The 25,266-nt window shown below is 41.6% G+C and overlaps 1 protein-coding gene across 1 annotated transcript in view; it reads left to right on the top strand.

Annotated features, from left to right (window-relative positions):
* Nucleotides 1-25,266, top strand: part of acbd6 (acyl-CoA binding domain containing 6) — a 32,003-nt gene that overhangs the window by 6,491 nt on the left and 246 nt on the right. The window contains exons 5-8 of the mRNA XM_069150483.1: nt 2,255-2,360; nt 5,774-5,863; nt 21,535-21,565; nt 24,586-25,266. The exon at nt 24,586-25,266 is cut by the window's right edge and continues 246 nt beyond it. Coding sequence (XP_069006584.1) covers nt 2,255-2,360; nt 5,774-5,863; nt 21,535-21,565; nt 24,586-24,740 — 382 coding nt within the window. The 3' untranslated portion in view covers nt 24,741-25,266. The remainder of the gene's footprint in view (nt 1-2,254; nt 2,361-5,773; nt 5,864-21,534; nt 21,566-24,585) is intronic.

Genomic DNA, 25,266 nt, shown 5'->3' with positions numbered 1-25,266 from the left:
CATCCATGGATGGAGATTTTAGCTGATTGGTCATCCTGTTAGAGGATGATGTTGGAGGGCAGTGGATCTCTGTGGGAATGACTGCTTTAAACCTGACCTGTAGTTGTCTTAAGAGGAGGGCAAAGCCAATCCAAGACCTACCTCCCTTTTTGTGTTGCAATTGTGACATTAACCCGAGTGATACTATAGAAGCTACTACTCATATTGAATAGAATAGAATAGAGTTCCTTGTACTGTGATTGAGTACAACTAAACTGAAAAGCAAGCCAAATTGGTGAAAACACTGAGAAATATTAAAAAATATGTGTATAAAAAAAGCTGATACCAATATACTGAAGTTACTAAATTCAGTGTGTATGATTTAGGAGCATCTATTGTCAGAAATGGAATATAATATTCATAATTATGTTGTCATCAGTGTAAAAATCACCTGAAACTAAGAATCGTTGTGTTTTCCTTACCTTAGAATGAGCCTTTCATATCTACATTGGGAGCGGGTCTTCTTTCACGGAGCAGGCCATTTTGCACTGCCATGTTTACAGTAGCCCAGAAGGGACAAACCAAACACTGGTTGTAGAGAGCACAACTGTAGATATTTCGATGTTCTTGTAAGGGAAGGCAGTATTCAGTTGGTTGCAAATTGCAACCTTACCACTAGATGGCACTAAATCCGAGACACTGCTCCTTTAAACTGAACATTTTACAGGTGAGAAATAAACCTGCCAGTGCTCGCTGAGGGATGAACTAAATGATGTTGGCACTGCTTCTAAATTACCTCAAACATCTTGACATTTCTGTTCTGATTTCTTATCGTCAATTGTCATGTGTCGTCAATTGTAAGATACCCTTTTCCCATGATAAACCCATAACATCCATGTGCCTCTTATTTTGACTTGATAATACAATTTATAGTTGGCATGATTCCTCCAAATGCGCCTGATTGCACCATGCAGGAAAGAAAAACTGTTTAGCTTGCATGGGTAGCCAAGTGGAAGTTAAACTTCTAATATGGCAAAACCATTGCTCTCTCTCTCTTCAAAATCATGGAGGTCTGTAGAAATTCACCACATTTTTGGAAATCCGAAGAAACCCATTTAATTTGTTGTGAGTTTTAAAAACATCACTACGGGCCACTCGTTTATAAAGGACTTTTATGATTTGCTGTTACCAAATCTCCACCGTGCAAACGGAGGACTGGTACAATTATTTAACCCATAACCTTGAGAGTGCGAGAGCCCCATTCTGAGCTAAACATCCTCCTGCAGTCTTCACGAGGAAACAACCCAGTGGCTCCTGTGTGGCTGGAACCAGCCGTGCGCTCTGGGACTCGTGAGGCTCAGTGCAGCAGAGCAGGCAGGTGTCAGAGAAAGGAATTGGGGGTTTTGGCTTTGGGGATAAATGAATGACTGTGTGGTAGTAAAGCAGCAGGTATGTGGGGTTGCTGTCAGACAATAGAGCACTAAATTCAATTAATCTGAATGGCCAGCATGGGTAAGAGGGAGGTGAAGGCGTAAAGCTCCAAATGAGATTTTGCCCCTTCTCTCCCCGTCACCCAACATCTCTCCACTGCCACCACTGTACCCTGCTTTCCCCCCGTCAGCACTCACTCCTGTCCCCAATGCCAGGAGGTGATTAGAGGCACAGAGATATAATTAGAGTTGGGATGGTGTCGTTGTGTGTGTGTGTGTGTGTGTGTGTGTGTGTGTGTGCGCGCATGCGTGCGTGCGTGCGTGTGTGTCTCGTATGTGTCGTATGCCAGTGTTCCCGAGGGATGTGGCACGTGTGGCTCCAGTATGAGACATAGAGACGCGATTTATGTTTATCTGTTATCTCTGCTTGATGACTAAATACTAGTACTATTATTAATGGCCCACAAGGAAGTTAAAGGGTCAGTTCACCCAAATTTTAAAAGACAATATTTTGGCTGATATTTCAGCCACTTAGAGGAGCTTTAGTTTTATTTGCCAGTGTCCAAAGGTTCATCTCTGAGATGTGTTTCCAACCAGGACCATAGAGGTGAATAGAATTTGAAAAACTCAGACCCAAAAACTTGTTGAAAGTGACACTGTTTGTGAAGTATAAGTCATTTAAAATCAACCCCTAATACTCTGAAATCTCAGAAATACGTCTCAAAATCTGGCCAAGAAAAACCAAAGCAAAGCATCTGACTCTTTAACAATAAATGATGATTAAAAATAAGATGAAGTTGACTGACTCTTTTCTGTCTTTGTTTTTCTTCATGTTTTGCTCTCAGGGAAGAGGATAAGAACATCTTTGACTACTGCAGAGAAAACAACATCGACCACATCAGCAAGGCCATCAGCTCCCAGAAAGTGGACGTCAACACTAAAGATGAAGAGGTACGTACAAAACACAGAGCCGAGAAACATGTCAAGGGAAGCTGGAGTGGTCACATGTGAGACTTGCTATTGATAATTCTTCTGTAGAATATGATTACCATGGCAACACTTTATTTTTGGAAGTAGAGGAGGGAAGTCAACCTTTCACCTCAGAACCCAGTGTCAGGAAGCATTCACCGAGCTGAAGTGTGTTTAAGTCATACGCTGAATCCGTAGCAGCTGTGTGGCTTTATGCTTCACTGTGAGTGACCCTTCGCGCAGGAGGCCAGCTGAAAATGATCAGAGATGTGTCATGATAAATACAGGTCAGTGGGGAGATAGTTCTCTTTTTGCAATCGTTACATAATGGTTTCAGATACACACACACACACACACATACACACACACACACACACATACACACACACACACATACATACACACACACACACACACACACACACACACACACACACACACACACACACACACACACATACACAGGGGAACCACTGCTCAGGCTCAAATGCGTAAATTGTGTGACCGGCTATTACCATCGCAGTGTTTTCTGGATTGACCCTAAGATCCATTCATTATCGGCCAGGCCAAATGGCTCGATCCCTGCCTCTCTTTCATCTCCACATAAACAGCCTGTCGGCTGGTGAGTTCACAGTCAAAGGCCAGATGGTTGAGGGACCTCTGCAGAGGAAGCTTTGTCTGCTCACAGCCATTGTAGTTGTCTTCTAACCTGTAGTTGAGCTTGTTGAACAGCAGAGGGCAGTGGCGAAGTTTCACGTCATCGGGAGGCCTGATCAGCGTCTGCAGCTCAGAGAGAAGCAGAAGGAAGCTCAGTCCCAGTACTGTCTGTTTTAATACCCACCTGCTACAGATTTCTAGTTACCAACCAAGTTAAATAACAAGTTAGACATTAAGTGAGTGGTAGATTTTCACAATGCCAGGCTAACTTATCCCACTGCCTCATCTAGCACTCGCTTTATAGTCAAGAGACAATAAAACCAAAAAAACAGGGAAAAAAAATATCCAGAGAGCCAAAGGAGTAATAAAATAGTTTAGTTTAATGGAGCCACCAATGATTATTGTTGATAAACTCATATGAAAAAGGAAGACATGGCAATAATGTGATATTCTCTATGATAAAACTTTCTGGTATTTCTCAGAAACATTTTTTCAATGTCAGATTGTTCTATTTTGTATCTAAATCATATAAATTAAAATGTGTGATGTGTCAAAGAAGAATGCAGTTTCTAAATTAAGTGACTGACGACAACATACATTATTTGCAGGTAAATAAGAGTAATAAATTTAATTATTTATCGTTCACCCAAAGAGAGAACACACGTGTTGCTTAAATAAAAACTTGTATTTACAATTCTAAATATCTGTGTGATATGATTACTTTAATTTTTGCTGTATCAAAACCATTAAAATGCTTAAATTTCAAAGCCCTGACCATACTCATTATAATGAATTGCAGTTCTTATTATTTATTTGATTATCAGTGTTTGGGCATTAAATGACTCTATTAAAGCAGAATTACTTGTTGGACCTAGCATGTCAGAACTTCCAACTTTGTATTTGGTCATTTGTGCCGGACAGCAAAACCATTTTATAGGTGCAATACCACCACAGTAACAGGTGAGGCAGAATATTGTGAGATACTGTGAATAATACCACAAAGCAGCACTAGAAGTGGAGCTGTTGACTGCTTGAGTGGACCAAAACTGTGCTTTACTCTCTTAACAAATAAACAACAGATGACATCTTTAAATTGTTCTAAGAAATTATTTTTATAGCCTGCCTTTAAAGTGGTCTGTAAATTTATGGAGTATTTTTTTTTAAATAATTATTTTTACTTAGTTTTATTGAGTCTGAGATTTGTTCATGTGATTTATATCAAAATTACCAAACTGCATGCATTTTTTTTTTTTTAAACGGGCGCACTTACATAATTTTTTGCATGCTTACTGTTGTGCACTACGTCACACACGTAAATCTCAAGTGTGAGTATTAGAGCTGAGCGAGTGAAGGACGATGTGATAAAAGAGGGGAAAGGTGCAATGAGGTTTTCATACCTGTACATACATCATGTATATGTACAGTATACTAACGAGGGTGTGCATGTGTGTTTCTGCGTGTGTGGTTAGTGAGGCCTTGTGGTACTATTTCTAGTAAATGCTTATCAGCAGTGCTTCTGTCTTCCACAGTGGGAAGGAATATGTCCAACTTTTTGAAGTAAAATAAGGGAGGCTTTTACTTTATTAACGACTGGTTCACCTTTCTGGACAGGACCTTTTCAGCCCTGATCACAGGAGACCTTTCTTAATACCAAAGCCTGGTCTAAATTTTATTGTGTTCTCAATTTCAAATGATTGCCTTTTCTATTTGACACATTCAGTGTTTTCTTAATCAGAGAGCGAGAGAGAGAGAGAGAGAGAGAGAGAGAGAGAGAGAGAGAGAGAGAGAAAGAGAGAGACAGAGAGAGAGACAGAGAGAGACATAGAGAGACCAACTTATTGGTATTCTGGCCTGGCTCATAAGTACCCATTTTAACATGCAGCCATGGTGATCAATATGATTTAAGCAACAGAATTGGACTTGGAGAGTTTGCTTTACCTAATTGGCCTCACTGAAAAATGAGCTTGTGTGGTTTTATTAGAACAAGGATCTTGGACCTAAGGAGAGGGTGTGTGTGTGTGTGTGTGTGTGTGTGTGTGTGTGTGTGTGTGTGTGTGTGTGTGTGTGTGTGTGTGTGTGTGTGTGTGTGTGTGTGTGTAAGAGAGATAGAGTAGGGGGCTGCTCATGTTTTGTGCACAGTGTCCCATCGATCAAGCTTTACAGAATGTGTGCAGGTTTCTGTAATTTGTCCTGGAGACTTCGGCCTGTGCTCCAACCACCTGCTGGTCTTCCTGGCACACACACACACACACACACACACACACACACACACACACACACACACACACACACACACACACACACACACACACATACACACACACACACATATACAGAAGTCCACATATCTTGTCACACTGTCTGCAAGTCATTATGGAGCTCAGGTCCAAAGGGTTTGAATGGAAATGCATAATTCATTTTGTCTAGCAGTAAAGGAACGGAATAAAGTCTGGTTAATTTGAATGAGATAGAGGAGGAAGGATGCCCTGTTGTGTGTGTGTGTGTGTGTGTGTGTGTGTGTGTGTGTGTGTGTGTGTGTGTGTGTGTGTGTGTGTGTGTGTGTGAGAGAATGTGTGAATTCATAGCTGATTCACAGTGTCTGAAATGAAAGCTGAATCAGAGATGACACTGCATATAAAAACTGATTTAAGCATACCCGCGCCTTTTTAAATGTCTTGTCATCTCTTTGTGTTTTTGTCCATGCCGTTCACAGTACACATTTGTGTTTGTGTTTGCAGGGCCGCGCTCTCCTGCACTGGGCCTGTGACAGAGGACACAAGGAGCTGGTGTCTGTACTACTGCAGCAAAAAGCGGACATCAACAGTCAGGTGAGCAGCTTATCCAGTCTCAAACATGAATTGTTCAGCTTACGCTAACAATTAAAGGCATATACAGCACTCAGAATTTGTGCCTAAAACTCAGAATAGCAATTATGGACGGGTGTGAAAATTGACCAGACATTGTACAAAGACTGCTTCTGCTTCAAATACTTGTGATGTTTAACTTGAAGTGATTGACGATGGGGCCAAAGTAAGACTCCAACTTCAAGCTAACTTTTAGTTTCATTTGATCATAAAACAGCATTTATTTTGTTAACATTAGATATTTAACAACTACAAGCCCTGTGATTTTCTGTCATACAGCATATGAATAGAAATAATAATTTAATAATAATATGTTACAGCTTTTCCAGAAAATGTATGACATTTTGGAGAGCATGCTTGTGGACCAACAACCTGCTCAGAACTGTTGCATGACTTCAGATCTCCGTTGCATTATTAGTTTCAACTATTAGAAATAAACTGTGGAGCTGTATTTTTTTGGGTCGTGGAAGAGCATAACTTTAACACACATTCATGGCTGTATGTTGTTTTAAACGTTGTACAGAATGTTTTCGATGTGGATGACTACATATCAGTGTTTGTGCTGGTTAGAATTAGTGCTGGGGATGAGAGGGAAGTGTCAGGAGGTGTGTAATTCCTGGTGCACTGCTCTGACCATATGCACAGGTAAACAGAAAGCAGATAGTGACATCTCCAGCATCCCCATTGCCCTTCTCTTTTCTCTCTGCATCCCTTTTAGAAGGTCACCTTTAATTCACTTTATGCCTCAGACAAATCCCTCAGGGCTTTAGCAGACAGAGTTAGCTGGTAGCTAGCCTAGTGTTTAGGCTCCCCAAGGTTTAGCAGCATCCAGGAGGCTTTAGCTTTGGCGGTAAGCTGGCTCAGCTGCGCATCGGAGAAATTACTCCTCTGCCTCTGCCCGGCGGCACGACACAGTGCAGCTCATCGGGCTGCACGCTGAGGTTTTAACTGTAAGGACGAATCAATTGGAAGTAATCAGGCAAATTGTTTTACGTTGCACAACCCACATAATCAGGACATTTCACAAATGACTTTCTCTTTTGTGGTCATGCGTGGCCCTTTTGTTTGGACTACTTGCAGGGGAGGGGTGGATTTGTGGCGAATGGCTCATAAAAGACTTAACAGTGGGATAACTATGAAACACTTCACTGATGATTTACAGTCATATCAAGATAATGACAGCACAAGAGGATTGATGTATAGACAGGAGCTTTTGTCCCTTTTTCCAAGATGTAGCACATTTACAGTCGTGTACCCATCATTAAAATGTAAATTAATAATTCTAAGTGCCACGAATTTTCAGCAGTCAAAGCAGAAAACATAAATCTTTGCCCAGGTAGTGATAAGATGACTGAATTTGACTTGATTTATTTCCTGCACACTTTTGTCTGATTCTACCTAACTTTGTCTTGCAACACATATGTTTTTGTCTTCCTCATAAATCATTTGTAATGGAGCAAACAGAAACAGGATGAAAATAGTTAATGATTGATCAATTAAAATTATTTTAAATCCCATCATGCTTTAAAATTGTCTCTTTTTTTTTTTTAGGAATTATGTCCACACAAAACCTAAAAAGCTTAAAAGCATGTTTCAGAAGCAGGTTTTTGTAGCCAATCAGAGCATAGACTCAAGCTGAATTCGTGTATACAGGCCATCGGGACCTTTCCCACCTGCCCATCTCTCAGGTGTCAGAGAAAGTCGGCCGTTGAGGAGACTGAATATTAAAAAACTGGACCTCTGCATCAGAGTTACTGGGAGCAGATTTATGAGGTGGCAGAGAGGTGGCTGAGAGAAAAATATAGTCCGCTAAATCATACCACTCCCCCACAATGCCAAATTATCTCACTATGTAAAGCTTACAGAACGATATGCTTCTCATTAGGACGTGCTTGGACATCCTATTGTTTGGTTTGTTTGTTTTTTTTTTGGGGGGGGGGGTGAAGTCAAGGAGAAGAGCAGTGAGGGAAGAGAGGAAGGAAAGGAGAGTATTTTTTTTGCCTGCTTCAATAAAGAGTATAGGAAACAAAGAGTATGGGAGGTTTATATTCATGAGAGGAATGGAGGAATGTTTGGGTTGTTTGCAAGCTATTAGAGCAACCAGTAATCTCTCTTGACCTCTACCAACTGCCGAGCAACCAGTAAATAAAGATCAAACATGATTTATGTTTAATTTGTTGATTAAAAAGGGGAGGGGGCCTTGAGAGTTAAAACAAAAAGTATTATTATCATTTGCTTGGCAGAGGAGGGAAATCGTTTGAAATTAATCAACTGATTGTTTTAGTGAATTGTTCCCAAACCCTGGTAACCTGCATTAAGGGCTCGTTTGATAGTTAATCCAGGATCAAGGCAGGGGGGGACTACAATAGGTAGCTGTGTGTGTTTGAATACACAGATCACAGATCTGCCACCTGCCAACTGTAGATCAGGCCCTGGTGTTGCTGCAGCACATTAAACCCTCCTCCTCCTCCTCCTCACCGTATCACTGCTCCCTCAGCTAATACACCCACAGAAAGTGGGGCAGACCGCACCAACTGTAGGAAAGATGACAATAAAACCTCATTTTAATGTAATAATGGAAAATAAGGCTTAAATACTGGACTATATTCTTTGTGCTAGAATTAATGAGGAATAAGCTTAAGTTTAGGACATTCCATCATATCACGAAAGCAGGGAAAACGGATCCAAACAGGACAAATTCATCACTAATTAGTGTTCAGTTTTGTCTAAATATGTAATTTGTAGCCTGTTTCAGGACATTACAAATAAAACTGGATATTACATTTCAGTATTTTTTTGGCTAATGAATGAAATGTGCTCTGACAATCAAAAGTTGTGAAATTTGTCAGAATCATAGTCTACTTTACTTGAAATTTAATAATTATTTTTCTCTGATAAAATAACTCGCATTCAGTTGCTGTTCTGTAGCTTTCAGTCACATTGCTTGATCTTCTTTAACAAATTGAGGCTGCCTACTTGTCATCTGTTTGTAGATGTTTAAATTTCATGTTTTTCTGGGCACTTTTCTTAGGACCCCTAGACAAGAATGTGATTTGTTGCTATTTTAGACTGTATTTTGTCAAACAAAGTTCTTTTGCAGCTGATGTATGTGAAGGCAAATTTAAACGCTAATACAAGTTTGGCTTACTTTGTCAAAATAGACCTTTACTCTCTGGTAACAAAAAGATGGTTTAATATCAGGAGCAAAACAACTGGGAATGATGTCTTCAAATTTCAACAGAAACCCAGCACTTATTACAAGTTTCTGACCTGGCTAAATTATAAAAGGTTTTCCAGTAAAATTGTAGAAATGCAACAGAATAAAATAGAGATTAAATCTATTGTTTGGTGTAAAATCACCATGTAGCATGGCCACAAAACACACACCAAGGAAACAAGTTAACAAAACCCATGTGAAAAACATGTAAAAACATTTTGAATACAACATGTTAAATGTAAATTAATCAATGTTTAATAGTGTCACACCTCACTGAGTCTTAATAAAAGTTGGCAGAATGTTTAAGCACCAGCAAATACAAGTTCAGGACTGTATTGTGGTGTGTACGCTGTATTTTAATAAGAATACTAAGAAACGTTCGGTGTTAACGACACTGAAACAAATAAAAGCAAAACACAGGAAATTGCAGTGCATAACGTCCCAATCTCAGGAATTAAGTGATTTTACAGGTTACAATGAATAACTTAAAGCTAAAGACTATGTCCTTTCATGGGACAAAGATGTATGTTTGTTTGTGTGTCCTCTGTCCAGATGTTGTAATCCCAAACTCGCAGCGAACCATCATCCCGCGCACACAACTTTTGTTTTCCGGGTGGAAATCCCAGACGCCCCATTATCCTTCATAGAAAACTTTCAGGTTGCTATAGAAATATGTATTTAGAGATAGGATGTGACCTGGAAGTGGAGTTAAAAAGGTTCAGAGTGGCTACAGACTGCAACAAAGACCAGGAGTGTTCAGGACTAGAATTTCATAATGACTGATTTGTGATTACTGAGGGTGGTAAGTGACCAAGGGAGGATTAGGCTGACAAAGAGGAAGTGCAGGTGAGATGCAGATTAACCCAACACAAACACAATGCTAGAAAGGAAGGAAACATGAATGTTTAAGATGAGGGCAGGTGATGGGAGGAGAAGGCACCGCAGGTTTAAAGCACATGGCTGCGTCTCACGCGCTTTCACTCGACTCATTCCTACATGTTTTTTTTTGCCTCTCTGTCTGTCTCCCTCTTTCCCCTCTCCTCATCACTCTCCCCTCCCCCCCAATAGCCCCCCGTCCCCCTTCACTCCATCCCTCCCTGCCTGCGCCTCTACTTTGTATTAAAACAACATGATCCATGAGGCGGGGAGGGCGACTCGCAGCACCGCTAATTCTAATTAATCCAGCGTGGTAGCACGGCCACGGCCGGCCCCAAGCACTCCCAGTCTATCAGATAGAAATTCATAACTTAATTGAGGTCAGAGCCTCGAGCCGGCAGAACAAAAGTCTCCAGCCAGGACCAGCTAGATCAATAGTAATAAATATCTGACTGGGTGGCCTACAATTGGTGGCTGGAGAGCACACAACAAGTCTGATACACACAGTCTGCACGAGGAACCTACACAGACATCAGGGTAGTATGGATGCTTGTGTGTGTCAGGAGCTGGGCCTTGGAGACTGGGAGCAGGATATATCCTTTGGAAGTTCTGTCTGAATGTACCTTTTTATTGTGCAAATCAGACACAGCATGCTTTAGTTTGTGTCTGTCTGCTTTATGTGTAAAATAGGGAGAGAGCTCTGCGTGTAGATGTCTGTATAGCTGATTTGTAACAGCATAGTCTCTCCATGGACCCATTGATTTGATATTGTTGTGGAGGGTGTGGGAGGACTCAGACTGTTGATTTATGTTTATAATGAAGCCAAACAGTGAATTCATGAGACTGATCCATGCTGACAGTCAGACAGTGAAGAATTGAGAGAAGAATTGAGCAAATCTGTTGAACTTAGCCGTTTCAGTATGTGTTGTTACCCTCTATAGGGTTATATGATATTAGTGTGGAGACAGGAGATTATTATTCTATCGATATGTACATATACAGTATATTGGCTAATTAAAAGCAAGAATATTTGTGTTTATGTTGTGTATTTTTGTTGAGAAAATTTGCATTGGCCTGTATGTCATCATACTTTTTACTACTATACTGTAGTATAGTACGGTTTACTGTTCGCCCCCACTGTCCTGAGCGTGGCTCACTCTGTGGACCCGCCTCATCCACACACCTCAGCGTGACAAGAGCTGACAGTCAGTTGTTTGAGATAAATCTGCCTGGCTATACAGGAGTCTCAATGTCCCACAGTGAGACATCAAAATAAGTGTTATAAAAGACAAGTTGAGATCATCTCTTGTCATAGCTGAGTAGCATGAAGAGGGTTGTCTCACCAGGCCGCCCTTCTTTCTGTTTGGGTGAGCGAGAAAGGGTGTGCTTATTTTGAATCATGATGACACCACGATGGTCCTTCATAAAAATGAAGGGATGTAATGACAATAGTGTCCCATAGTTAAACATCTCACTCGTTCTACTCTGAGATCCAGGGTTACAGAAGTAACCTAAACATCTGGTACCTTTTAATTTTGGACTTAAACAATACAATAAATTTCAAAATTTTTAAATATTGGACTCTGAACATTTGTCATCAGGCACCTTGTAGGTAATTTGTATACTTTATAAACTGAGCCATGATAAAGTGCTATAAGCTTCAATATCACACTGAGGTCAATCCACGCTAAGCTTAGGCGTCTATACCAGTTAAGGCTGCTATGTTTTCATCACAAATGAATCTGATGATTGTTGTTTCAATTAGTCGAGTAATTTTTTTAGCCTCTAAAACATAAGAAAGTATTGAAAAATACTTTGCAAATTTGTTTAAAGTGCAAGAAAACAAATTTAAATTGCTTGTTCTGTGCAACCAACAGTTTAAAACGTAAACATGTTTGTTATGCAATATCAAGATTAAAGATTGCAGCAATTATAAAAGTAAAGCTGTAAAATATTCCATTTCAGAGAATATATAGCTTTTATGCTTCTTGAATGAGTTAAACGATTAATCAACCATTTTGCAGGATGTTTATAAAATCAGTGACACTTTGTCAAGATGTACACAAGTGCTGATTTGTAAGAAAACACTCTTAAATCACTAATTAGTTTAATAATCCAGTGTTGCTGTGACTGAATGTACTGCATGTTAAATTAATGGAAAAAATATAAAAAGTCAATCTGCCATATGAATATTGACTACCGCACTTAGCAGGGAGCACAAGGATGCCTTTTTTTCTCAAAAGAAAAAGTGTTTTCAGACAGCTTCCTAAATAAGACATTCTTGGTTTGCCAAATTCCCGGCTCACAAATCAAGTCGCATGTCAGAGAAAATATTTCACTTTAATCAAACTGGACACATCGTAAGCATTAGCATCTGTTCATGCACATTTTTCACAAAAAAGCATAGTAAAACTGTATCAATATTAATTACATTTCATATTTTCATATTGAAGTTGCAACATTCAGCAAAAAGTGCAGCCTTTTTTATGGATCTTATGTAGCTCTACTGTGGACCAGCTTTTTGCAGTGAAGCTCGGCCTACTGTCGTACAAACAAAGAACACAGAACCCTCTCATCTGTGTCCTCTACTGTGGTGTCAACTGCTTTTGTGATCAAACACACACACACACACACACACACACACACACACACACACACACACACACACACACACACACACACACACACACACACACACACACACACCGCGATGGCTGATTGAAATTCTATGGTAGAGGCATTATTACACGTTTGTATCCCTCCCCTTTCCCAGCACTGCCTCCTATAACTAATGGCTCAGTCAGCCCAGTCATAACAAATATCCCGCAAGATTCGTCATAATTGTGTGTGTGCGCGCATGTGTATGTGCGCGTGCGTGTGTGTGTGTGTGTGTGTGTGTGCGTGCGTGCGTGCGTGCGTGCGTGCGTGCGTGCGTGCGTGCGTGTGTGTGTGTGTAATTGTGCAACCTATCCACCAGAATATATAGGGTCGTTAAGAAAGAAAAGGCAGCAAGGTGGGAAAGTAAGGAGAAGAAATCTATTGAGAATTGAGAAGAATAAAAATGGAAAACAAAATAAGATGGAGGGTGAAATGGAGCAGAATAAACAAAGATGCAAGATGGACGCTAGTAAGGTCGCGCAATATGATAATGTACACTCTGATAGAACATTGATTTGTTTGAGATTTTGCCGTATTACTTATACCATGGTATTTACGCCTTTTACATCTGCTGTGTGATTTAAAAAAAAAAACTGTCAGGTGTTTAATTCTCTGGACAGATAGAAATGAACACTGGTATTTTGTTTTCTCTTTTGGATCTTTTATAAAATACATATCAGTCGTTTTCAAACTGCAAGAGCTTTGTCATACTTTTAAGAGTATAGGAAGGAGTTCCCCCTTGTTTTGTGTTTGCACAGCGGGAACCGAGAACCCTTGAAGTTCTTAGAACTCTGTGTTTGGGTACTTTTTTAGGTCCTACTCCAGGTTGTTGCTTCTTTCCCGTTACATGAGGAACTGTGGTGATATAATTCTACATTGATTTGTCAATTAACCAGTGGAGCACAGGCAACCGCCAGTTTAAAAACTCCATCTAAAACATAAGCTGTGTAAACAGCAGACACAAAAGCCTAAAAAAATAGTACAAATCACAGACAACTAGACAAACAGTGAAGGCCACGTTTTATTGAGCCTCTATGCCACAAAAGACAACACTACGAGATAAAGCAAAATATAAATATCTTCGCTGGCATTTCCTCTCAACAAGCAACCTTAGGCTTTTACCAGTGAAGAAATGTCAAGAGTACCTAAAACTGTTTGGTCTGAAAAATGCCTCTTCATTCCAGATCATATTAGATATACGATGATAAAACTGCTCCTTAGCTTTAGAAACTAGTTCAGGGGAAGCAGGACAGTACTGTTAAGGTAGCCTGGTATTATTAGACCATAATTCACTGTGTGAATAGATGGGTCTGACCACGCTTCATTGGTGATTGCTTCCAGTTGTTGCATCCCAATGGACATAGACCTCAGGTTAATTTTGAAACTATTGGAGCAGCCTTTAACCAATCAGCATTGAGCACCATATGTGCTCAATGTGTTGCAGCATGACAGTGGTACATGTTTATCTGGCATGGAAGGTAATAATTCTCTTGCTGTTATTTTGTGATTTCTTTTTTTCTTTTGGAAGATTAGGGTAAACAGGTCTCTTATAAGTTAACCATTTTCAAGCAAACCTCCTTCAAGTATAACTCACAAACATTAAAAGGCCCTGCAGCCACCTCACACAGCGCTTGACATTTTATAAGTCACACTGTAAGTTGCTCTTATAGGATTCATATTTAGTACTCGGTGCACATTAGCCCGATTCGATGAAATGAAAGCCGTTGCCGTGCTGTGTTAAAAGGGCCTATCGGACATAGATACGGTTATGAATCTATAATATGAGCACTCAGAAAAGAGCCAGCGACTTGACAGTAATAGTGCAGCCTAAAGAGCCATTCCAGCAGGTAACAGTCCTCTTTGCCATCATCAGCTGTTGTTTCTTTCTTATTGGCCACTCACTGGGGCCTTGCCTACACTCAACTATTTGATTTCCATCGTTCTTAACCGTCCACATAAATTGTCAGGAGCATTAAAGCTGTCCTCGACTGTTTCAGACAGAGAGGGGGGAGGAGGAGGAGAGTGAGAGAGTGAGAGCTAGATTCAGACAGCGAGGGGAGGGGATGGGGGTGAGGAGAGAGAATAAACAAAGTAAGTGTTTTGCCTTCCATCAGTCTCCCGCAGTACTCAGCTTTATGAGTCCCTCACTCCAAATGCCTCAGCCTCAGCCCCCACTGCCCGGCCATTGATTTTCATATTACACTCTTTTATGTATTTATTTATTTCATATATTTCTTTTTAAACATCATCGATGAGCCGCAGGAGGACAGACGGGGCCTCTGGCGATGTTAATTCTCAGCCTTAACCCTATCCTCCTCCTCTGATGGCTTTAATGGAGGCTAAGGTGTCCCATGGGAACAAGCAGGCTCAGCGACACGGGGAGGGGAGACAAGTGTGCAGGGGAGGAAGATGTGCACGGAGGAAACAGGACAAGAGATGGAGATTTTGAGAATTCAAGGCTTCTTTTGTCTGGTGTGACAGAGAGAGGATAGAAGATCTAGTCATTTAAATGAGGTTTGACACTATATTTAGACATGGCTTTAGACATCGTTGTTTTTGGGGTGGATAACCTGTTCAGAAGGCCTCGACAGCTGTGATGCTGCTGACGGCAGCTATGGGTGTGAGAGGGAAGGGGGAACACCCAGACACCTGAAGGACACTCGTAGGAGGTGTGAAGGGCAGTGAATTTGGTGTCAGGCTAATTTGACCGTGGGTGGCAGTGCTCACACGCTGAGTGGCAAGGTTACATCTCCCGGCTCAGAGAGGAGATCCAGATTCAATTAGGGCTGGCCCCCGGTCTGCAGATCCTTTTAAAAGGAGGGCCTTCCCATCGCACACACGAGGATAAACACTCAGAAGCATACGTGGCAAACAAAGGGCAAACTCGTGCAAGCACACGTCAGTCTAACGTCTAAGTCTCAAACATTATGATTTCAGAAGATTTACTGTCTTTATTCTGTGTAATTCTCACATTTCTGGCAATTATTTTACAAACCATAGAATAAGTGTGATCTCTGACCTGCAAGACTACAACTCATTTCTATTGATTGTCCCAGTGCTTCTAAAGACAGATCAAGTAGCACACATTGCAAATCATGTGTCAGAAACTTGCTTGAGAAAGGAAATGCATCCACATTAGCCCAAGTGATGATTCTGCTCTGTTTTTGATGAGGATTATGTCATCAGAGATGCACCTGCATATCATTAGAGATTAGAAAATCATCTGCTGTGCAGAGATACAATAAGCAAACATGAATAATTATAAAAGTATAGTATGAATTTTTGGATTAAAAGTTCTCTAGCTAACTCTTATATTAATTTTCTTAAAAGCACCAATTAGGGGGAATTTTCAAGCTGCACCTGACAATATTTTAACTTTAACAAAAAAATGAAGTAGACTAAATTATCTCTATGTTGTTGTTGTTGTTGTTGTTTTTTAACTATTTTTGAAAACCAGGATGGAACACAGTATAACTACAAACTCCTGGTATGTGTCAGCTGTAAGGTATGTGTGAGTTGTGGTGCTTTTGACTTGTGTAGGAAGTCTGGTCTGTGGTTTTAGTGGCACAGTAGCTGCTTTGATTACAGATGGGACCCACTGAAGGAGGCTCACCTTCTCTTCTGGCTCAGATCTGTGCTCTGCTTTCAGATTAATGGCACCTGCTCATCATAATGCTATCTGCTGGAATCTGCATACCAATGATCCCAGTCAACTATCGATTCACCCCTCATCTACACACACCCCGGAGACTGACGCACACACATACAGACTCACACACATACATTCATCCTCCCTCTCGCTCTCTCTCTCTCCCCTTCCTCCTCTCCCTCCCCCGACTACTGTCATTATAAAAGTCAGCAGCTGCTGCATGCATTGATCATAAATCATAATTGCTTGTTCATTTTTTCCCACTTGTTTAATGTTGCTGTCAGGGACAGTAGGGGCAGAAAAAAAGGGAGGCCAGGGGGTAGGGGTGGAGTGGGGAGGAGGAGGAGAGAATGAAAAAGCCTGAAGAAAGTTTACTGAGAACCAAGAAAATGAGAGAAAAAAAAAGAGAGCTCAAGGAGAAATTGTCACGTTTGTAAGTAAAGGCTTCACAGGCAGGGAGTTTCCTAGTGGCCATTAGAGGAACTGCAGCATAAGACATCTCCACATTAGCTTCAGCATTATGCCAAAGTAGTACCCAATTCAGAAAAACTGAAGACATATTTTTCTGTTTTTAGCTTCTTCAAATAATTAATTGACCTTTATTACAAGAGCATACTGAAGCCGTAGTGCTCACACCCAGAGAATAAAACCCTCCTCTTGATTTAGCCACGAGGGCTGTCAAAGATTGTGTTTCTGAACAGCCATTATACTAATTTCTCAAATTTGCTATATTAATGATTTTTTTTCTTGGTAAATTCCTGCATGTAGCACTTTTTATGTTGTTTTTATTTTCTGACACTGAAGTCATTGTTATCCATTAATATATTGTCCCTATAAACAAAACTACTCCCAGATTGTGGCATTACGTTATTGTTATAATAGCCTATAAAAGCCAAAAGATATTTCACCTTTCATTCTTAAGAAAGAGAAAAAGGCTTCATGTCAAGAAAATAAAAAATCTGTGCGATGGTTTCCAGGTCACGGACTGCAGACCACTGGATCCAGTTTGGATTGGCACGGTTTGAGTACACAAAAGATTTGACCATCTGCGGGGCCGACATGTATACACTGTGCCCTCCTCAGTCTCATATGCTGCAGCGGTCTCCACGGCTGCTGGTGGATTTGAGAGACCTTTAACCTCCAGCAACAATCTCCTCTTTCGCTCAGGACACAAATGAAACCCAGACAGACTGAAGCCTAGTTTCAAGCGTAGATAGACTCGAGGGACCTGTGTGTCCTATTTGTATCTCAGACTGAGTCAAGTTTCTGCCTCTGATCTCCACTTAATCCTGATGTAAAGTTGATCTCGGCCTGAATGTTTCAAGTATATGTTGCCCTGTTGTCTAGTTAAACCACTTTCATTTCTGGAAAGTGGTTTAACTTTGACTGCCCCTTTGTGTGCTCTTATACAGATAAACAGAGCTACAGATGAGGTTTTTATTTGTTCCCTGTTGGCCTGAGTCTGACTTTGTTGTTGTCTGGACAATCCTACACTTTTATTTGTAGTGTAATCTGACAGGAAATGCCTCCAGGCATCTTTGTGACAGACCTGAGTGCACAAAAATGTATCCACAAAATTATTTGGTCACTGACTTTTTTCTTCTCTTTCTTTCGACCAATTTTGGACTTAGTCACAGTCCTCATTTTTGATCTGTTCAGAAACAAGACTGCATTAATTCCCTCCCTTTTGTTTTCATCTATCTTGCTTCACATCGTTTGTGTGGTAGAAATGATAGATTGGTGTGACTTAAATTCAGCAAAACTGCAATTGTACTGATAGATCAATCCCTACCCGCGCTGCTCCTAAGCATATTGCCCCACCCCATTAGGGTGATACACTACACCAAGCTGGATCTCTCCTGCTGGTATTGTGCAAGCAGCTGCTTTATTGAGCACTCTGCTGACATCCAGCCCAGCATTTCTGCACCGCAAGGGGAAACTTTGGATGACATGTAAAAGCAGAGGTTTGGTGCGACATGCCTCCGTAATGGGATGGGAATAGGGGTGCACCGGAGAGAGGGGTGTGGGGGGGGGATGCTAACTGCAGGTATTGGTGTGGTGGGAGGGGGGGTGGAGGGAGAGTGTTTCTTCCAGGCTGCTTCCAAAGCAAATGGGAGACAATCCAATTTTCTGTGATTCCATCAAGCCTCCGTCCTGGATCCAGGGGCATTAGGGAGCGCTGCGAGGACAGGCCGCTGACCCCTCACATGAACATGCAAGAGGCATGTGGGCTGCACACGTGCACCACTGACATGCTCAGCATACGGTAGTTCTTCTCAAACAAACACATGGACACACTTTATATTGTTTTTTTCAGTCCTGCTGTCCAAAATCTACAAAGTTGTGTGTTAAATGTTGTTTTTTGCTAGTGTATTGTCAGTCACACATTTTGTGTGTGTGTGTGTGTGTGTGTGTGTGTGTGTGTGTGTGTGTGTGTGTATGCATGTGTGCGTGCATCTATGCTTGTTGAACAACGAACTGCAGATTAGCGCTTGGTGCAGATTAGGCCTTAAACCCCTTACACTATAATTATAACTATGTATTTATGTGCATCAAGGTCTTCCGCTTGGCCGGCTGTAAACATCTGTCACTGTACCACTGCAGAGTCTTTGTGTGTGCGTGTGCGTGTGCGTGTGCGTGCAATGCTGTAAAATAAAGAGAAAATTAGTTGAGTCTCTTTTTTTCCTGATGGTGATGCCTGCATGTATCTACCTTCGACAGTTTTACTACAGTTCTGGCCCCTCTTCTCTTGACTCAACATCATTGTGAGAGACAGACGCAGTGTCCGCAGTACATCACAGGTTGTGATTTGACTCACAGACAGACAGCATTGTTGTCTTGGGTTAACCACGGCACTCTTTCCACGCTGGTGGCGATTTGCATCTGTGCTCCGTGATCCACCCAGAGGGAATAGAAAGCTCTAATCCAATCAGCAGGTCCCTGAAGTGCAGCCCCTGAGAGACAGAGGGAAACACAACAATAGGATCACTCTGCACTGAGGCTCAGCCAGAGAAATCAGACAGGAAAGAGAAGGAAAAACCAATGAGGGATTGAAGATGGAAGAGATTCAGAATAAATGGAAAAAAGTAAGACAGGACTGTAGAAATGAAAGGATAATAAAGACAAAAGAGAGGAATGAATGATAAAAAAATATAAAAAACAAGCATGGTGGATAAAGTAATAAAAGAAAAAGGACGAAGGAGGTGTATTTTGGCAGAAGAAGAGGGAATAGAGGAAGGACATGGGAAGTAACCAAAACAGAAAGGAGCAAGAGGATCTGCTGTTAAAAGGGTAAAGGTGGAAAGACTAATGAATAATTTCACTGTTACAGATTTAGTAATTTGGAAGTATTTCCGCTGCGGTGACATTTTACGGGACAGAAGGAAATGTCACCGCTCCTCCTGGCTTTTAATCTGTCTCTGAGTATTTGAAACCATTGTACTTGGCTGCTCTCATTCTTAGACTGGAGGCAACAGTTTGACCATTTATCATCATTATGAGGTGCAAAGGCAGGCTGGAGCAGTGATTAAGAACAGAATCTCCTGTTGATGATCCATGTCATATATTGTGTCTTATTATACCTACACACACACACACACACACAAATGTTCCTGTCCCTGTCCTCAGTCAAGCACTTCTTACAAGAATTATACCTCTACCATTGACCCCTTGACCCCGAGAAATAATTTGTCCTGTTCAAAGGACGCACACATACTCTCACACACACAAGAGGCCACGTCTAATTTTCTGTTCACTCTGTGACACTTAGTCTTGTCTCCATTGTCTCTGAAGCTTGTGCCACACTTCCACTAGTCATTACCTTGAACATGGGCACCACATGTGTATTAATCCTCAGCAGAGAATAGTCCCCAGAAAAAGAGCAATTTACTGCTGTTTGAGTAACATTTGCTAACCACCACAGTGACCTAGCCGTATCAGGAAATGACTGACTTTTTAAGCTATATATTTGTAAGTGCTTTTTAAAAATGTATGTCTAACCTCAGAACAAATGGGCTTGGGGTTGAGTAACAAAGATATGTGGTGTTTCTCAGTGTCAAGGATACGTCCATGGTAGAACAGGTCTTTTTGAAGCAAGGCAAGGCTCCTTCCTTGCATTCAGAGAACACATAATGGAACAGTCTAGCAAACTGCAAGAAGGCGAAGCATTATCGTCAACTACTTCTGCGGTATAGAGTCCTGATATTCTTTGTCTGCGTCTTTGAAAAGGTCCCGATCTTTGCACATGTGCATAGGATCGTGGGTGCTTTAAGGATGCAGCATATACCCCTGAGGCATCCTTTAGAATTTGTGGGTATAATTTGTAGGATCCTAGAGGCAGTCCTTTGGTGGGATTTGATGACGTAGCATCCTAGAAATGCAGCCTACCAAGGAGGCCTCCTTGAGATTGGGAAAAACCCATGGTAGGCAAGTTAAAAAGTTAAAATGACAGACTAATGCCTCATTTCTGACAGCTACAATATCTCTCACTTGGTGTAATGATCTTCAAAAGTATATATAAAAAATCACTGAAAATGACACCATTACTGGTTTTGTAAGTCCAAAACTGATAGAATCAATTTAAGTATTGTAAATGTTTGTTTGTATCTGCTTTCACTTTTTTTTTTTTTTTACTTATTCAAATGAGTGCATGATCACTTAAATCAAATTAGTGGTAGCTTTTTTTTCTTTCTGTTTCTGTTCTGTCCCATTCAAAACTGTGTAAATACAGTATGATGCATTGTCTATTTTCATCCATCTGGTTTCAGCTGTGACCCCTACACACACACACCTGCTTGCACTAACATACGTCAGGATTTGTTAACATGGGATGCGTTGCAGGTTGGTGCAAACACCGGTGTGGTGTTGCGTGGTCAGATTCCACCGTAATATGTTGAACTTTAGTTGCTTGTTGTTTCTGGTTTAATCGACTTGGAAGTCACCTACAAGGTAAACGGTTTGATTGCAGGTCACGTGTTTCTCAAATCAATATCTCATCTTCTTCTAATCCCTCTTTGGTACAATGAAAACATGGCATCCTTTGTCCAGCAGCTGTTCTTGTAGGTTTGGCTCTCGCGGAATTTTGACTTAAGTAATTTACAACATGTCTGATACCAAATGTTGGCAGTACAGTGGTATTATTCCTGACATTGTTCCTTAAATTTGCTCCCACTGGTGTATTTATTCTTCCTCAGTCACAGGTCTGTTGAAGTAAACACTTGTTTTTGCTTTTTACAGGATAATGAAGGACAGACAGCCCTACATTATGGTAAGAAGGCCTTTCATATTCATCTCTACAGTCCACATTGTTGCACACTCTCATTTAAAGGGCAAAATCTATATCCTGCTTTTCCCAGAAAGCCATTGTGTCTGTTTTTCAAATGGCTGATATCCCATTTTGAAACAAATCTCCCCACATTTATCGTACACTGACATCATTATGTTGTCTGCATGCGCACTCTCTTTATATACAGCAGCTTGTGTACTGTATACACCCACTCTTTGCCCACATTTGTCTCCAATTTATCATCTTTCCCTCCTCCTCCCACTCTCTCCCCTCCCATTCCTCATCTTTATTTTCTGCAGTTGTTTTTCAACAAGTTTTTGTCATTCCTCTCTGTTTCATCCTGTGCGTGTGCATGTGCGTGTGCGTGCGCGTGCGCGTGTGTGTGTGTAATAATCGCCAGACATCCCAGAGGAAATCAGCAGTGGTCCTTAGACTCCCCTGACCCTCTCATGCCCCAACACACATGTCCCTGAGGGGCGGTTCTCATGTCCTCTGAGCCTCTGTGTGTGTGTGTGTGTGTGTGTGTGTGTGTGTGTGTGTGTGTGTGTGTGTGTGTGTGTGTGTGTGTGTGTGGCTACACCATCTGTCCCAGGGCTTGGTGGCGTTGGAGTGGGCATGTTGCATCACCCACCAGAGATCTACAAACACACACTCACATGCACTCACCAGAGGAAACCCCGAGGATGGGGCATAGAAAGATGACTAATAAACATAAGCGATGAACTCCAAGAGACAAATAGCAGAGAATGAAAATTCATTCCCACCTCTCTTTGCACAGGGCCACAGTGGCTGGCAAGTGATTAATTGAGGGTTTACTGCTCACCATAAATTGTTCTCCTCCTCCACGGCTCCCCTGAGGGCCAGCCACTTTTTACAGCTCAAGGCCCAGGCGAGACACCCACCACGCGCACACACCCCCACACGGCTGGCTAAATAAAATACTGTTTCGAGCAACAAGAGTAGGTCTGCAAGCATGGCTGGAAAAAAACATCCAAGCTTTAGTTAGTCTGATTTGGTTTGAGAGATTCTTGTGGCACTTCACACCTGCACAGCTTCATAGTATTCATAGTATTCATAGACACAACTTGAGCATGTACACACACTGACTTACCCACGCGCATTCCAATGTATCATCATAGCTCATGTACACACACACACACACACACACACACACACACACATATACACACACTCCTGCTTGCCAGCCCGCCCGCCAGCCACCTCTGAGCAGGAGGTTAAAAGGCCTAGCTGTCAATCACTGCGGCTGCTGACATCAGCGAACATGGCACAGCACAGAGTCTGCTCTTTAAAAGGAGCGAGCGATTGACACTGACAGAGAAGAGCACTCAGAACAAGAGAGGAAGATAGAGGAGATGAAGAGGGGGGGGGGGGGGGGGGGGGGGGGTGAGGTGCCAGAGGGGCAAGAGGTGCATCAGGAATTAAGGGGCCCACTAACTGGGTTAAGAAAGTGCAAGCTGCCCACCCCCCAACCGCCACTCTACACAGAGAGAGAGAGAGAGAGAGAGAGAGAGAGAAAGAGAGGGAGGGAGGGAGGGGAGAGAGAGAGAGAGAGAGAGAAAGACCCTTTTAGTGGTGCACAAATTGCCAATGGGGCAGAAATGAAGTGTTTGAAGGAAGCTCAGGTCCAGGCCAGTGTCAGTGCCGGGACAGCAGATGGGCTTTTCATTAACTGCAGCACCGTACATACTGTATTAAACTACAGTATGGAGAGGAAAGGAACTAGGCAAATTCACTCTAACCTGGTACACATCATCATAACGGCCTAACATGAGCTGCAATGATACATAATTTACCCAATTTATCATTAATTCCTAACTGGATAAATGTCAAAGTATAAACACACTCATCATTGACCACATTCACTGTCTTTAGCTAACATTTTCTATTTAACAATAAACACAAACTACAGCTGAGGCTGGTGGTGATGTCAGTAGTTCAGAAGGAATTTGGTCATAATAGTACAAATTGAAATTTTGACCTGATGCCAGAAATTTGTTACAATCAATATCTGTACTAAATTTCATACCAGTCCATCTAACAGGTTTTGAGACATTTCACTCAAAGCCACAAGTGGGAAGCTCTTGGTAGCGCTTGAGGAAAAGTCAGGGCGTCATCAATGTCAGGATTACACTGGATACATCATCTGGGAACCATGAATGTAGACGCTTTTCCTTCAAATTGTACAACTGAATGTGTCTCAGTTTTCCATCAGGCAAAACATTTTATTGATTTCACCTCTGACGAGGTTCCAAGTGAGCTGCCGTTACTAAAGGGTGATGTCAGAGCACTGCAGACCGCTGATTGGTCAGAGAGAAGCGTCATTACAATTATCACTGCATCATAATTGCACGAGACAGGACCTCCTGCTCAAACCAGCCAGCCAAGCTACTATGGCAACCGCAATTTTTTTTTAATCAACTGGACTACTTAATTAAACAGCAACCCACAAAACCACACTGTGGTCAGATCATAAGGTGCAGGTCCCTGTTTGCTTGCCAACAAAAGGATCCAGTGAGTGTATGTGTTGCATTGAAGATATAGTTTGTAGTGTCATGTGGCATTGCTATGATGACCAGCTCCACTGAGCGAGTTGTATTTGCAAACAAGAATCCAAAAAGTACCTTGTACAAGTCGAGTTGAGCTTTGCCATGCTGTGGAAAGCCGGTATATTTGTACCTAATGGGATGCTAATGCATTCAGTAGATGTTTCACGGAATAAATGAGAACTTTGACCTGCTGGTTGCTCCAGTTGAAAAGTTGAAGTCCAGTTGAATCACTGATCTCAGTAGGCTTCATCCTCTGGGCACCTTAAGGTCCGCACAAAATTTCATGGCATTCTCTCATATGGTTGTTGAGATGTTTCAAAGTGGTAGGCCAACAGGCTTTGACCCGTAACTGTTTGCTTTTTGTCTTTTTTTATTGAATTTTTTTCCCCTGTCCTTCTCCTAACTCCTGCTTTGTTTCATCTAATTTTTTCATAGCGTCAGCGTGCGAGTTTGCTGACATCGTGGAGCTCCTGCTGAACGCCGGAGCTGACCCGTCCATCAAAGACATGGAGGGCTCTCTCCCCGAGGAGGTCACTGAATCCAGCGCCATCTCGTCTCTCCTGCGGCAATACACCGCTCCAAAAGGCTAGATCTTCGTCACCAGCCTACCACCCGGTCATTTCCCCCATGTCCTAGTCTCATCTCTGCTCCACTCATTCACCCAGCCTTCCCCCCCCCCATTCCTCCTTCCTCCCTGGAGAGACTCTGTTCAACCCCAGCAGTGTGTATACCAGGACTGCAGAAGTTTTGTTTGATTTTATATCCAAGTTCTTGAGGTGAGTTTGATTTTATTGGTTTAACTTTTCAAGGCTATGGTTGTAAACATTAGTCGTTCCATTTGATAACACATATAAGATTAAGGGCATCGCATGTTTTTCCAGTCTTCTAAAAACTGTGTGTTGATATCTGTACAGTAGGGTTGGGTGATATGGCTATGATTTTGTGACAGTAGAGATTTATCAATTGGCTGAGATTTAGCTGTACTTAAATATCTCTTTGCTGGCAATATTATGAACCACTGAACAGCACTGCTTGTTGTCAGGATTTTAATGAGTAGCTGGGTTTTACAGGTATTTAAGTTACTGGAGGAGCCAAAAACAGACATTCCCATCCACT

This window comes from Embiotoca jacksoni, unplaced genomic scaffold, assembly GCF_022577435.1.
Source record: "Embiotoca jacksoni isolate LCO1_2020_lvr unplaced genomic scaffold, fEmbJac1.0.p SCAF_16, whole genome shotgun sequence".
Classification (NCBI taxonomy): Eukaryota; Metazoa; Chordata; class Actinopteri; family Embiotocidae; genus Embiotoca; species Embiotoca jacksoni.
Note: the sequence above shows the minus strand (reverse complement) of the source record. Positions and strands in the feature narration are given on the sequence as shown.